The 16,187-nt window shown below is 40.5% G+C and overlaps 1 protein-coding gene across 4 annotated transcripts in view; it reads right to left on the bottom strand.

The window, feature by feature from the left end:
* The window catches only part of KDM3A (lysine demethylase 3A), a 46,027-nt gene that overhangs the window by 3,501 nt on the left and 26,339 nt on the right, over positions 1–16,187 (bottom strand). For all 4 annotated transcript variants that reach the window (XR_006280611.1, XM_038400155.2, XM_043512711.1 and 1 more), the window contains 12 exons: positions 15,571–15,785; positions 14,112–14,264; positions 13,822–13,917; positions 13,229–13,356; positions 10,425–10,608; positions 9,442–9,611; positions 8,353–8,589; positions 6,864–7,035; positions 4,502–4,592; positions 3,687–3,817; positions 2,699–2,818; positions 2,469–2,608 (listed from right to left, as the gene is read on the bottom strand). Coding sequence is in view for 3 of the 4 variants with exons in the window: in XM_038400155.2 (XP_038256083.1) it covers positions 2,469–2,608; positions 2,699–2,818; positions 3,687–3,817; positions 4,502–4,592; positions 6,864–7,035; positions 8,353–8,589; positions 9,442–9,611; positions 10,425–10,608; positions 13,229–13,356; positions 13,822–13,917; positions 14,112–14,264; positions 15,571–15,785 (1,837 nt within the window). In the remaining variant the exon portion in view is untranslated. The remainder of the gene's footprint in view (positions 1–2,468; positions 2,609–2,698; positions 2,819–3,686; positions 3,818–4,501; positions 4,593–6,863; positions 7,036–8,352; positions 8,590–9,441; positions 9,612–10,424; positions 10,609–13,228; positions 13,357–13,821; positions 13,918–14,111; positions 14,265–15,570; positions 15,786–16,187) is intronic.

The raw sequence follows: 16,187 nt of genomic DNA, 5'->3' as shown, positions 1-16,187 counted from the left end.
AACTTCCCATGTAGAAGCAGTGTACTTATTTGCCATTAACATCCCTTAAACCTAGCTGGTGTACCAGCCCTCTCTGATCCCTACTGATAAGCCTGTCAGAGATCCCCACATTCACATCTCTTATGAATAGGACAGTGTGTAGGTTTATCAGCAGTTTATTTCTCCAAGAGAACAGCCTAGAATCATCATCAGAATTTGGAAGTTTCACTCTTCCAAGGTCTTTTTCACCAGACATACGCTTTCCAATCATTTGGCTGACTCAACCACCTCGCTTTTAAAAGCTTTGCATCCGGTTTACTTTTGTTCCCATTACCAAACAGGACTACACCTGGAATTGAGCCCACGAATTAAGCTGTCTTGCAAGGCCTACACAAAGTCCTGATAGGCAGAAACAAAGTTCTTCAGTCTGCATAATTTAATTATCCCTTCCAGTGTTAATACCTCACCCACCTCATGTCTCTTTTGTTGGTGAGAGATAAGCTTTCGAGCTTACACAATGCTCTTCTTCAGCTATAGGAAACGTAGAGCAGGTCTACATTACAAACTTGAAGTTGTGCTGCTATAGCTTCTGGTGAAGATGCTCTAAGTGCTCTCCTGTCGGCTCAACTCCACCTTCACAAGAGGCGATAGCTATGTCGGTGGGAGAAGCTCTCCCGCCAACACAGCACTTTCGACATGTGGGGTTAAGGTCAGTATAACTGTATCGCTCAGGGGTGTGGATTTTTCACACCCTTGAGCAACGTAGTTATGCCGAAATAAGCGTGTAGTGTAGACCTGGCCTCATCCAGTGTTGAAGCTTAATACAAGGTGGAGCAGATTGTTTAATATAAGTAGTTAACATATTTCAAGGGACTATTCAAGGTGAAGTGGCACATTAACACCTCTCCAGTCATAGGGAGAAAGAGGGGGGTTGTTAGTGGGTTATAGATTGTTGTAATAAGCCATAAATCCAGTCAATGATTTTTAGTGTCCAGCAAAGTTATGGCTCGTCTTTTGCAAGTGTTGTGGGGGTTTGGATGAGGACTGATAAGTCACATATAGTGATCGCTTGGAGAGGGCGGGGGTGTTCACCCACAAGCAATAGGGTGTTTTTGTGTTTTGTTTTCCTGTAGGAGTTAATTCAAGAGCATAGTTACTGTCTGGTTTCACCCACATAGTTGCTATTGGGACATTTAGTTCATTGGATGAGGTACAGCTTGTGTTGGGATAGGCATGTGCAGGACCCATGGAGCTTGAAAGGTAGGTTGTGGGGGGCGGAGGGTGGGTTGATCATTGTAGCAGTGGAGATGTGTGTGTAGGTTTTGCATCTGTTGTTCTGGCAGGGTCTGGGACTGACAGCTACAAAACGCCCCTCCCTCCAGTTTTAATCCTTTACACATCAGATATCAGCAGACTTAAAAGTTGACCAGTTTTTAAGATTCTTAAAGGTTATAATGTATTCAAGCCACACTGTAGTAGTCAGGAGGGTGGAGCCTGGCTACTGAAATTCTTGCCTAGAGTGTCAGTTTAAGATCGTATCTCCATCCTCACACAATGCCATAAATTCAGGATCCACTGAAAACATGGTTTAAAAAAAACAAAAACAACAAAAACAAACAAAAAACCACCACACACAAAACACTCAAATTTCCTTTATCTTACCTCCTGGGCTAGTTTCTACTCTCCCTTCTGACCCCACTGCTCATCTACCACCAGATTCTTCTAACTTATCACACAATCTGGCCATTCTTGGTGCAAGAGCCCCTGCAGCACATGCCACATGAAATTAATTTTAGATTAAGGCCAGAAAGGAAAATTGTGATCTAGTTTAACCTTCTGCGTAACAGGCTATAGGACTTAGCTGAATCAGTAATTGATTCAGGGGTGGTTGAACTACAGCATCTCTTTGGATATAATTTTAAGTCTTGATTTTAAAATTCCCAGTAATCAATAATCCACTATAAACCTCAGTTACATTGTTCCAAAGGTTAATTACTAGACTTTGGAGAAAAACTGCTTCAACAGAATTTTATCAGAATTTGATGCTTTAGCAAAATCCAGCTACTTTGCTGAGAAAAAAAAAAGTTTGATTATGAAGTTTTACAGAATCTGTCTACATTCCTGCAAGCTCACCTGTCCTGCTCCCTGGCAACCTGCTTTATAGGCTGCCTTGGAGTTGGAGACACCAAGGCTCCCAGCAGGTTGGCTGTCTCAGAGCCAAGGTTCCATTCTCTCTTGCAGAAAATTTCCAAGCGTTTATTTTGTGTTCCAAATTGAAACTAAACCAAAATTTCAATTTTGAAATATCAAAATTCTCCATGAAAGGGAATTCTCTGCCCAGTTCTATTAGTTACTCTCAGTTAAAATTTGCATTTCTTTTTAACCTTAGTTTTGTCTGGCTTCTGGATCTTGTTAGATCGAAGAACTCTCTATCACCACATTTCTATTCCCCATGTGTAAGTTTGTTTCTAAGCATAACATTAACCTACCTTTTTAAGGAATTCCCGGATCTTCTCTGTATCTTTAGCAGCATAAATGTGCCATAGAGCTCCAGGTTTCTCTCGACTGTCTATAAAACGCTTAATTGTCAACTCATCAGAATCGCCATCTTGTATAGTTTTAAGCACTTCTGTTACAGAACAAAGAGTGAATGCATAATTACACTGAAGGGCTTTGCCTCTGAGTACACATTGCTGATCTCAATGAGCAAATGTTTTACCTTCTTCTTGATTGACCTGCCCTTTTGGTATGCCCACATAAACCATAACATTAGCTGCATCAGACACATCTAAATGGAGGTTTGTTGTGCCATACTTTCTATCTTCTGGTGTAATTAAACCTGGAAAATTTAAATATATTCAACATATTTATAGGCCAATAAAGAAATATGCACTTTCAGAAGCAGTTGTATTTGTAAACATTGCTTTTCAAATGTTTGTTAACATGATTACAGTATCAAACTGTTTTTCAGAAAGTCAGAATCCAAGGCCGGCCTCACTATCAACTTACAATTGTAAAAAAATACATTTTCAAAATAGGCTTATGGCCTAACACACTGTTTGCCTTCATGCCTAACATGGCTAAAATGTACAGAAGCCATGCTCAAGACTTACTAGTACAGGTTTTCTATAGCCATGTAGGCCAGTATGAGTCTCAGAAACAATCCAGTTCCTATTAAGTATGGCGGCTATACTAAACTCCCATAATGAAAAATTTGTCAAGCATGGCTCTGAAAGAACCATATCTGAGAGCTGTTTTAAAACACACGTCAAGGAAAGAAGGGCTCAGGAAAAGATTAAAAAGGAAGGCTATGGCTCAGAGGAAAAAAAGAGTTCCAAAAAGATTGAGCAGAAGTAGTGGGCACAAGTAGGACAAGCAAATATCCATGGAGAGCTGCAATAAAGTAACAAAGAACAGGCAGATGTGTCATTAAAAGGACAGTGGAATGAATGCACAGAGGTTCTTAAGAACTAAGGACAAAACTGATTACTTACATAGAAACCAAGAGATCAACTGATGGATATTGACAGTAACTCATCTGAGCAATTCTAGTTCTTACAAAAGGGAACCAAGATCAAACACCTAATTTGGATTGACAGAACGACTAATCTGATTGTCTGTGATTACAGGTCTGTACTTAATTCTGAATTTAACATTTACTGGAATATATGGAAAGTATGAGCTACAAAATTAACAGGATTACTTACCGTATGCATTGTACATTTTAGGACCTAAATCTGGTCGAACAAAATAGTTGGGAAGTCTGGAGGCAAGGTTGAGTTTACCATCTCTTCTAGTGTACTCTGGCAATGGAATATTATTCATCAGGTCATCAAACCTATGGTAATACAACTCCATTAATATTAGGCAACAGTATAAAATATTTGAGGGACAGATTTATTAAAATTACAACAACCAGCATTATTTTCTTTCCCAGCCAAGGGGTATAATTCTTTTCATCAATGCACTCATTAAATCTAAATGGGAAAACAGGAGAACAAACAGCTAGATAAAAGACACAGGAACGTAGTAGATATGTGAAGTTTAAGATATATTAGTAATTATACCAACGTACTGAACACTGAAGCCCCTAATGTCAACTAATTGGCCACTTATCTCTATTGTCATTAAGTACAATATGCAAGTTAGGCAAGGCATGGATTAAATTTGGCCCAGAGCTTAAATTTGGCAAAAAATGTACACTTTGACAGAACCTAAAAACTAAGAAGTGTTATGGATTTTTCCCTTTTTGAAGTCTAAACTTTATCAATCAGCAGCAAAGGGTTAATTTATTTAGATGCAAATGCAACCTATTGTATATTCATGAGCATCTATAGCAAAGCTCATTTCTCAGACACTCAACCATGCTGAGCATCTCACAGAAACAGATGTACTTTATGCATAAACGACAGTCACTGCTCAGAGTTGAATCAGATGTTTCAGAGGTCAATAGCATTTGTGATTTCTGTGATGTCTTTGGTGCAACAACCATGCAAGGAATATTTTTTTCACAAGTTCATACCGAGATGGCATCATGTCTCGGAAGTCTTCTCCGGGAGGCCAGTCCTTAAGCTTCAACACCATTGGCTCCCTTCCTTCTGTTTTAAGGCGGCCTATGTTTAAGAGTTCACAGGTATTAGTTTCTTGTAACTTGTACTTTTTATAATAGAAAACCCATCCAAAGGTATCTGGTCTCACACATTACAAGCACACTGTAGCCACAAACATTTATGCAAAACCAGGGCCCTGTTTTTTCCTATGACACTGTTGTCTGGAAAATTCCTTGACTTGTGTACCAGAAAAAGCAGTTTCTTACAATAGCAACTGGTTCTTCCAGAAATTGGGTGTGTCCTCCCTATCCATCCAATCCCAGCTGCAATTTAATTTCAGGAATCTTCAGGAAATCAGTGGCTATTGTGTCCTCTCAGCCACCTCTCCCAGTATCAGACACTTTGAATAGAGGTTAGAAATGTACTGTCCAGCTCCCATTGCTTTAAGTTTCTTCCCCCAAGTGCCACAGTTCTAAGAGAATCTAACTCTACAGATGAGGGGGGAGGTGGATAGATTCTGCATTTTCACATTAAGAACCACAACAACTATGAGAATTAAATGTTTTCTTTGAAGTTGCCTCTGTTTCCACTTGTGGGAACCTAGCAAGCAGCACAATTCTTTTCTGATGGGTTCTAGTTTAATCAAGTAATGCACAACTGTCCTCGCAAAGCAACCCTCAGCTCTAAATGAGAGAGAGAGAGAGAGCGCGCGCGCGCCCTGCGGATTTTCACGATGGAGACATTATGTAGGTAGACCACTGATGAAACCTGAATTCTAGTAGAGCAGGGGTGAGCAAACTACGACCAGTGGGCCGCATCCGACCCTCAAGTTCCTGCTGGGGAGCAGGGTGTGGTTTGCGCACTGCAGCATGTCCCCCCTCCAGCTCCTACGCATAGGGGTAGCCAGGGGGCTCCTTTCCGCATGCTGCTCCCATCTCAAGTGCTGCCCCCACAGCTCCCATTGGCCAGGAACCGCAGCCAATGGGAGCTGCAGCAGCAGCACCTGCCGATGGGGCAGTGCACAGCAGAGCTGTCTGGCCGTGCCTCAGCATAGGAGGCAGAGGGGGAACATGCTGCTGCTTCCTAGAGCTGCTTGAGGTAAGCATCACCCGGAGCCTGCACCCGTGCCCCAAACCGCTGCCCCAGCCCAGAGCCCCCTCCCACCCTCTGAACTCCTCTGTCCCAGCCCAGAGCACCCTCCTACACTACCCCATCCCAGAGCCTGCACCCCCAGCCAGAGCCTTCACACCTGCTCCCCTCCCCCCACCCCAGCTGCCCCAGCCCAGAGCCCCCTCCTGCATCATGAACTAATGTCTGGCCCCACTCTGGAGCCTGCACCCCCAGCCAGAACCCTCACCCCCTCCTGCACCCCAACCCCAATTTCATGATCATTCATGGCCTGCCATACAATTTCTATACCCAGAAGTGGCCCTTGGGCCAAAAAAGTTTGCCCACCCCTGTAGTGGAGCAAACTAACCAGTGTTTAACCATGTCCAGCCTACAGCCTAATGCACTTTAGATGTACTGAGTGGAAATGCATTCCCTTTACACTGATTAAGGGTTACTAAAAACGTAGATGGCTTTCTAAATTGCTTTAGTCCTATTCAAACAGCAAAAGTAGAAGACCCCTGCACCCTCATAAACATCTACTGAATAAGTCTAGTTTCCCACAGGTGAGAAGGAGGTTTTAGGAAGTACACCTGGAGATGATAGTCTGATTCATGAGGAATTCAAGACACCACTTCTGGTATCAATTCAAGATGAGGCCACATGTGGAAATAAAAAAAAAGTTCTCTAGGGGGTTCAAAAAGCCAATTCAACCATCCTGTTAGCATCAACATTTATATTTTAATCATCCAGATTCCATTCAACTGGTAAAGCAGTTGAAGGATGTACATTAGGCTATGGGAGTACTCAAACTTCATCCAAGTGTTCCCCCAAAGACCCTCTCTCTGGCAGAGAGAGGGAAAAAAAGATGCTGAAGAAAGAGCCCTCAAAAGGAGATATTGAAGAAATATCTTCCTCTTAGTATGGAGGACTAGGAACAAGGTCAGTGCATTTCACAAGGTGCACCTGTAAAGAGCACTGACACGCATGCTACACTGGAGCATGGGGAAGATGAACCATTTGCCAAACTCTGAAACTTGGAACTTTTCCAAGCCAGACAGAACAGCATATTCCCATTACAGAGATGTCAAAGATAAAAAAAAAGTCTGACATTCTGGAGTAAAGCAAGCAGTAAGAATGGAAAGCAGGATATTTTCTTCTGTTTGCAATATTTCTTAGTATCCATTAGCCAAAAAAACAGAATATAAGTGACTTCAAATTGCATACTTGGAATATCTTCAAATCCATCCCAGAAGTCTCCTACTGTAGCTCCTGTGATAATTTCATTGGTTCTGCAATTAACCAGATCTACTTCCTGTTGGCCGAACTCCTTCCTGAAGGATTCTGGTTTCCAAAGCTCTGCATTTAGTTTGTGATGCACTCCAGACACCATCACAGGCTAAGAGACATATGAATTAGAGAAAATTAATGCCTCTTTAATACAGAATATTTTAAGATTTAATAAGCATTTCTGCAGGGCCTCATCATACAGGAATTATAATGGCAATGCCAGAGATTATACCAAATTTAATAAGAAAAAATTGAAAATATTCTTTAAAATAACTATACCTTTTCTCTAACATCTTATTTATAGTGTTGCTGAGGACATGGGTACCTCATGAAGATATACTTAGTAGAATTTACAATGCCTTTCCATTATTTCGGCTGCCATGCTAGATTTACGTAGTCTGTACAGGTTATAATAAAAGCTGCTTTGTAGTTTGAAATCTTATCCATACTTGAGGGAAATAAAGGAGGAACCAGTAGCAACAAAACTGCTAATTCATTCATATGCTGTACTTTCAGAAGTTAAGTTGCAGTTTCTAAAGCTTACAAAAACTTCAAGTGTATTAAGTCGCCTGGAAAACAGAAGTAGTAAATCTTTCACACAAATTTTAACTCTCAACTGGAAAAAGTATGTTCTGTTAGAAGACAAAAAAAAAAGTGGGCCACAAGACAGTGACAGAGATCATTGCTGCTAAGTGAGCAATTTTTCATAAGTAACTTTGGGTGTCAACTCCCAGATTTATGAACAGGACATGGTAGGTATTAAAGGTGCATAATCACTCCCCAATAAAGGTTTACATATAGTTTTAGAGACAACTTTGCTGTCCTGTCTTTATAAATCAAAGAAGTTATGATGGACAGCCTCCATCTGGTACAAGAAAGCCAGAGTCACAATTGGAGCCACCAATATATCCCAGCAAGAGATATTAAAATGCACAGAAGTAGTACTTTATACAGTTTATTCTTTTCTATGCAAAGAGCTCAGCACTAATGAGCTCACTCAACACTTGTGTAAGGGAAGCAATTATGGATAATCATTCCCTTCTAAACAGATAATGAAACGAAAGCACAGCGATTTTGTGACCTCATCGTTTGTCAGTGGCAATGCTAAAAAAAAGTTTGAAATCCAGTCCCACCCTGCTTTAACCACTAGACACAATCCATGGTGGCTCTCTGGCACAGTAGCAAGCCAAACGTTGCACTACTAACTGGAAATTATAATCAAGCTCAGAACCAAGGCTGAACATCCAGCTGTATGCTCTGCCACTAGATACAGTCTATATTTAGAAAATCCTTTGTTGACTAGTGCTCAGATACCACAGCTATAAGGGCCATTTAAAAAAAAAAACCCTACATAGTCTGTATTGTTAATCCACTAACGATAATGTCAGTGTGCAGGAAAACAAACAAAACATCTTGAGGAAAATACCTGTCCTTGCTTCCAGCATTCTCTAAAGACATTCCAGTTACTCGCATTGTTGGGATCCTGAAGACACAGCAAGCGGTTATCACATAACCAGTAGTGAGGTGTATCAAAGCCCAATATGCTAGGCTTTATAGTTAATCCTTGAGGTTTCTTAGGCAAATCTGTGAGAGTTCTACTTTGCACCAACGATGCAAAAATGTCATCAAGGATTTTGGGAGTGCTCTTGAGCCCACTTTCTGTCTGAATTGAAGAGGGAGAAGAGAAAGTGAATGTTAATATATGCTTTTGTTGCAGTCATATATCAAGATGCCATTGTTCTGCAGAGATTGTAATAAGTCATGCAACACTCCTACTACATATTTTTGCCATCAGCTGTTTCCTTTTCACTTCAGCCCACTTTTATATTATGTAGGCATAATCTCCTTATAGTTTATGCTTAATTATGTAAGGGACATAGCTTTATACTAAACTACTGTAGAAAGACTTGCTGTTATTTATACCTCTCCAAACCCATTGAAGAAGATGGAGCATGGCTCCTTGTTAGGATTATATTTAAAGTTAGTAATCTGAAATCAGTGAGATTGCATTTCTGAAACCCAGTTTAAATATCTCCCCCACTATTTCAAAATTAGTTACAGACTGGGTTTAATTCACACCTGGAGGGACAGGGTGAAGTAATTTGCAATCCATGCATCTGAAAGAAAAAAAAAAAAATCAATCAATCACTTGATGGAGAATGCAGCTTTAAACTCCAGCTGGGAGTCATTTCGGAGCCCTCCTGAAGGCTACCAGGGAAGTGCATCTGCTGGATGCTCTAGATCTATCCTTCCAAGTGTATGGGCTGCAGCAGACAGAGCAAGGGTAGCAGCAAGCTTGTGGCACTACTCCATGTAGGCTATAACTAGGCACCACCATATGGATGCCTCTGACGAAAGCCAGACAATGAAACTGCCTTCCCCAACAAAATATTTTTGATTATGTATTTAATTTGGCACATGCCTGGTGAAATGGTTCCTATTCACTATACACTTCCAGCACAGTTTGGCTTTAAAACCACAGTAAGGAAGCAGCACTGCAAAAATCCATATATACCTTTCCTCCAGAAGAGTTCAGCAGATTCCTCAAGAAACCTGTGTTGTTGTTGCTCACAGGTGTTAATATTGCACTGTTGAATGTCTGCAGGGCTGTAGGGAGTTTAGTGAAAGTGGGAAGGGTCTGAAGAGGTTTGTTTTCATTCTTTAAAGTGGACGTGAGGAGTTTATCTGAAACAGAGAGGAAAAACTCCACTGAAATTGAACCAAGGCAGGTATATTCTGGAGTCTGAAGCACAGTTTTATACAAATTTTAAAAAAATTGTTAATATGGCCAATATATTCCGTTTAAAGCCATCTTCAAGTCACACTATATTTCAACTATATTCATTAAAAAAAATACTGTTCCTTTTTGGAAGAGACATTTTCCCCCTTCTGTAGTTTTAAATTTAAAAACAGACACAGAAAACTCTGAGGGTGAAATGTAAACAAGTCCAGTACCAACAAGTAGTTTGCCCATTGCCAATTTAACAAGATCATTAGACTCTTCAGACTTGCATAGTTTCAGATACTTTAAGACATTAGGCACTGCCTCTTCCATTTCCTTTTGGGGGCAGGAGGGGATCTGTTCTCTTCCCCAAACTGGCACCATATTTGAATTGACAAATTATTACTTATTCCTCAGAAGTCTTCATTACTTCCTTCCACTGTATTGCTGCAGAGTACTACAGTCTAGCAAGTGGATTTTCATGAGAACCTAAGCAAGTTAGGTACCTAGTGCGCTTAGGCAGTTTTCAAAAATCAAGTGTCATGGGTGAAGTTTTCAAAAATGCCTAAATGACTTAGGAATTTAAGTTCCATTTTCAAAAGTGACTTAGGTGATTAGGCATTTTAAAATACACAAGTCTTTTTACCTGGATTATTAAACTCTTATACCAGTAACCAGCCACCATAACCCCCACCCCATTCTGCAGATGGGTCTGATATTGTACATTTTCAATTAGCTAGTAGCAGTGGAAGGTTGTTTTTCATATATGACTTTACCTTTATTTTCTTTATTCACGTTTCCACTTGTTAGGTTAGCCAGCCAATTTAAGGAAGGAGAAGTATTTACTGAAGAGACTGGTTTACTTCCAAATGTTGGTTTTACAGGAGAATCACAGCTAGTGGCTAATGGGTTTAGGCCAAAATTATGCTGAAGTGTGGATTTCTCTCCAGGGATTAAACTCTGCAAGACAAGTTGAAAATACCTAAGCGGCTTGCCCAAAGTCACAGAGGAAGTCTATGGAGGAACAGAGATAACAACCTAGCCTATTACTTAATATTTTTTTTGGCATCTGTTATTGACACCTTAGAGCAGTTTTCAACTGGTCCGCCCGCTAGACATCAGCAGTTCTGTCCTGTTCCCCACTAGGGGCTCTGCTTTAAGGATAGCCCACTACTCTGCTCCAATTCCACCCTGGGCTCCCAGCAGCTCCAGCCCATGTGCTCCCCCTCCCCAGTCCCAGCTGCAATGTCCCCATGCTGACCCACCTCTGAGCACACCCTGCTACATGCTTGCTGTTCCACCTCTGAGCATATGCACCTCAGGCCAGCACCTACCAGCTTGGAGGATCCTCTGTTGCCTGGGAGGAAAAGGGCCTGCCTGGCAGGGAGCACTAGGGCCAAAGACACCAGAAGCCTTGGTGAACTGGATGGGGGGGGGGGGAAGGAAGGGAGAATGCCTTTACAACAGAACCCCCAGTGGGGAGCAGGAAGTAATAGATGCCAAGTGGAACAAACGGAAAATCCTCCCCTGCAGCTTCAGCACCTATACTCCCCTGACAGACAACCGCTTTCCCTTCACAGCTTGAGCCCATACATGCTAGGTCTGGGCAGGAGGGGTCAGAGGCAAGTCAGCACGTGAATGCTGCAGAAGAATATAGGGGCTGGAGCTGATTGTAGACCATGAGCTAAGTAGTAGGGCCTTCCTTACAGCACTGCTCCCAGAGGGAAGCAGGAGATAGGAAAGGCTCTGTCGGGGGGGAGGGGGTGTCACCGCCTGCTTCCCTGGGCCTCCCCCACTGCTCCCTGCTCAAATTGTACCAGGGATGCTCCTGTCTCCTGCAGTTACTCCTCCATCCTCAGGGCCCAAAATCCTGAATACCCAAGTGAGCACGGAGGACCCAATGCTCATTCAGATCATGAGGATTTATGGCTAACTGAATATCAAATATTTCCACTCCCAACAGAGTATCATTAAGATCAGTGACTAAAAAGTTTCACTGTGGAAACTGCAGCTAAAAATTTCATTTCTTTTATCTGAATGCCCAGTTATCAGATGTCCCACAAGCCATATAGATAAACAGACTTCACCTGCATTTATTTAAAAACTTTTCTTTTACATTTTAACACACTGAAGCTACCCTATTGATACATTTCAACGTATAGTGGTACACTTTTAATCAGGCACTTAATTATTTGCTTATGCAACATAAAGCAATCAATAACTGACATGCTTTCGCTAGTGTGCAAATACTCAAAGAGCCCTTTGGCCTGCCAAGATTTGGCCATCACCTTATCCGGCCAGACAGAAAACAAATACATACCACTGCCCTAGAGTATTACGGTTAAAATTTTCTGAAGTTCATGCTGCTTTTAAGTTTAAAACCAAAGTCAGACCTATTTTAATACTTACTTGCTTGCAGAAGCCATAATTTAAGTATGGTCTTCTGCTTATCCTCAAAACCAAAGGCCAGATACCCCATTGAAATCAATGGAACTATGCTGATTTACACCATTTGTGGAGCTGGCCTTTGGCAATTTGGGGGTGGGGGGGAAGAAGGAGGGAGTGGGATGGGGAAGACTACTGCTAGCATCAACCCTGCCAAGTAACATATGCGGGGGGAGGGGGGATTATTTCACAAGTCCAATTAGCAATAAAAACCATGATAAATTTAAATATTTCATATGTAGTATGGAAACTACTCAACTTTCAGAAGGGCACTGCCAAAAGGGAAGCATTTAATTTATTCCCAAGTACCTGTGTTAAAACTTAAAAGAGTACTTCAAAACTGGACTAAAATTGTAAATGCAATTTAAAAAAAGAAGGACTAGCTTTGTGGATTTTGTTTACAATAAGATGGTTACATTTTCATAAATGGAAGCTATGTTTTAATTATAGGAAAGCTCTCTCTCTCTTATATCCCAGCCATTAAGGTTTATTCGTCATCTAGTTAGCCTAAAATTCTTGTTAGAGACTCCATTACTGGAGTTTTATAAGGTATACGTGAATCTTTGAAGAAACATTTTCATATCTTCTAGGAATTTAAATAGATTAATATTTTTAAGACCTCCAAATTTCCTCTGAACTGCTTATTTTCCTCTAGATTTAACCTACTTTGTTGCATTATTTTGTTATTAAGTCTTCAGGACTTGAGGAATTTCAACTGTTCTCTTTCTGCACACCACCACATTCCCTCACCCTTCCAGTCTAGAAGTTTCTTGAAAATATCTTCTTCTGTACAATCCTCCTTTTCCTTTAGCAGTCAGCCGATGAGAGCCGCAGAGCGCTCAATGCAAGAACTGGACACTTATTTTTAAAAAAAATGGGTCCCTATAGACACCTGAACATTTTGCTAGTACATTTAAGAAAGTTTAACCAGTGAATAGGCATACACTAATATTGCACAGATCCACAGAATGGGATTTCAGAAGCGGTTGGTGTTGGCCTAACTCCATACCCATTGAAATCAGTTATCACTGAGACTTTAATCAGAGCAGAGTCAGGCCAACACCGAGCACCTTTAAAAGACTCAATCATTGTTTCTCAAACTATGTGTATATATAGTGTGAGATAGTGGCAATACCTGTTTTGGATCCTCCTTCAGATTTGGTTTTGACAGAGCCTTTAACTGCTTATTCGCACAAGGACAGTTTGCCTTTATTCCCCATTTTGCTCTTACAGAGTGAACAGTGTCACCAACATCATAGAGAGCTAAATGAGAAGAATCAGTAATGAGCTCGTATTATCAAAATTAAACAAAGACTATCCAGATTCAATGTGAGTACACTATGTAGCTAAAAGACGGTTAAGAGAGAAAGCATTTCCAAAATGGTGATGTCAGTTAAACTCATGTTTTGTTTATTAGGATATAACTTTTTCAGAGAAATCAAGATACTTTCTGTACTTAAAATTAAATACTTTATACAAACAACACCAGCAAAACAAAATGCAGAGTTAGTCTTTAAACACTGCTTCTTGGTAAACTGGCTGAACAATTTTATTATTCAAATCATTTTATCCTAGTCTATGGGGAAGCATTCTGGACTAGATCCAGTGGCCACTGAAGTCAGTGGAATCTTTTCCATTCAACTAGCATTGGATCAGGCCCTATATGAGTAAACAGAACAGAACACTTGGTACTGTTCGCATATATTTGCACAGTAATTATTAGAATACCTTTTCCAGGAATTATCTGTGTAGGCATTAAGTTCTCCGGTTCATGTAACTGACCCTTCACACATTTAAGCCAGGAAAAAGTATCAGATGAACCATCTGCAAACAAATCATTTAAAATGACTAGTTAATGTATTCATTCATCAGTCTCTGAATAGCCACTTGTTTGTCCTTTAATAATTTCAGAATACAAGTTTATAAAAAGAGCTTTACAATAAGCCTATCCATTCATTAACATAATAGTTCAACAACTTAAGTCATTTTTAAGAAAGCAGGACACTGCACATTCTCACCTTCATGTATGCTTTTCTTTTTCATCCTGTAACAATCTACACACACTCCAAAGCCACACTTGGGGCAAACCCAGTGAAGGTTGAATATTGTGGTGTCACACACATCACACATTTCTCGAACGCCTCGAACTGCACGTTTCCAGGCTACTTGTCCTGTGGTAATTGACAGACTAGTTAAAGTTAAAGAGTTAACTTGCAGCTCTATGGGTTTCGATTAATGTACTTCAAAAATAATTACGTTAGGTATAAAATATCCTCCACTAGCTCAAGAGTTAATCTTGCCCCATCTCGGGGAGAATTTTAAGAGGAAGAATGACATGTTTGGAGGAGGAAGAGGAAACTCTTCAGAGGCAGGTTTGAATCTATTCAAGGTTTTGTATGTAAGAAAAAATCCTGGGAAGACTGATTAGTGGACGGAGGGCAAACAAGGCTGTCAAAGGTGCACAATAAAGAGTAATCATATGCATACTATCACCTTGACATGCGCACATATAAATGTATGAAGAGAAAATGCAGCCATTCCTTTAAACCATGCTGCACCTCTGGCTATACAAATTATAGCTACAGGAAAAAGACATTGCTTAAACTGCAATTCTATACTGAGTAGTAATAGTGTAAAATGTCATAGGGTTCTATATTTGTAGTCTTTTCCTGGTTTCTACTTCAAAGAGTATGCTCAGTTTAAGGTAAAATAAGAATAGTTTTTTCTAGCTGTCAGCCCTATAATCTCAGCATGGATTCAGAAATTTGAGCTGAGTTTTCCCTCGTGCACATCTGCACCAGTAGAGGTTCCACAAACTAATTATCCCTTCAACACCCGTTTAGTCCTTTGCCATCAGTGAAGTTTCAAAAAGGTGCAACTGTGTAGGGAAATTCTGTTGGGGCTCGATCCTGCACCACTGAAGACAATGAGAGTTCTATTATCGACTTCAATGGAAGCAAGATCAGGCCCTTGATACGCAAAAAGGAATAGAAGCTACATCACTCAACTGTGTTAGCCCCCTATTGCTACCAAGAACAGAAAGCAATAAAAACCTATTTTGTCTTCAAGTTAGTAGATCTGACTAAATGTACACAGGCAGCAGATACATAGAGTAGAAAAAGTACCATTTTTACATCATCACTTTCTATAACAGAACTGCACTTCAAGGTTTTTTCTGGAAAGGGAGGCGGTCAGGCCAATTCAGAGAACAAGACTCATCTGCACCATGGAAACTAGCAGAGCTGAATCCTGATAAGGGTCCAAGAGTACAGAGTTGCTTAACATTCATATCCACAAGTTTAAACATATTATTACTTCCCACGACCAAGAATCAAAATAGACATTTAATAAAGCTTTTAAAATGACAACACCAAATGCATACAATCAATTTGCATGCAGGAAACAAGCTATGAAGACCTATTTTGAAAAGTTGAGTGAAAAGTCCTAAATTTTACATTTCAGAAGAGCTGCTCTTACTGTGTGGTTCTATTGTGGACATGACCTCCTTTTCAGATATCACCAGCCGGCAGAAGTGGTCTCCGATGTTGGCTAGAATATACTTTGCAGTGTCTAGATCTAGACCCACAACATTTTTTGCTAAAGGCAGCCACAAGCTGATAGCCTCAGAGTCGTACTTGTCAGGCGTTAAGAAACCTTCTTCACGCAGCAATCCATGTCTATTGAACCGCAGCCTGTGGAGGAGAGAGGATGGGAACAACAAAAACAAAAAACCCAAATGTTGTCTACTAGCTCATTTCCACCTCTTCTAGTCTGTTACCCAGACACCTGCATACAACCATACAAGAAATTAACAGGATAACTGACAATGCTGAATATGATTTAATGGTTAGTATAGATCAGGATAAATTGTGTTCTCTGTTATGTCAGAGAATCATGATTAAACCATGCTCACTGAGGAAGAAATTCAGTTTTTGTTGCGCCCTTAACATTTTAAACCAGGAAATCTAAAGAATCCAATTAGTGAGAATCTTAAATGCATTTGCAATACAAGACATGCACTTTAGGACTGTAGCAAAGATTTTTCATTGTATTAATGGTGCACAGCTCAAACTTGATTCAAACCCTAACAGCAG

This window comes from Dermochelys coriacea, chromosome 4 (assembly GCF_009764565.3).
Source record: "Dermochelys coriacea isolate rDerCor1 chromosome 4, rDerCor1.pri.v4, whole genome shotgun sequence".
NCBI lineage: Eukaryota > Metazoa > Chordata > Testudines > Dermochelyidae > Dermochelys > Dermochelys coriacea.
The sequence above is the reverse complement of the archived record's forward strand: the minus strand, read 5'-3'. Positions and strand labels throughout refer to the sequence as shown.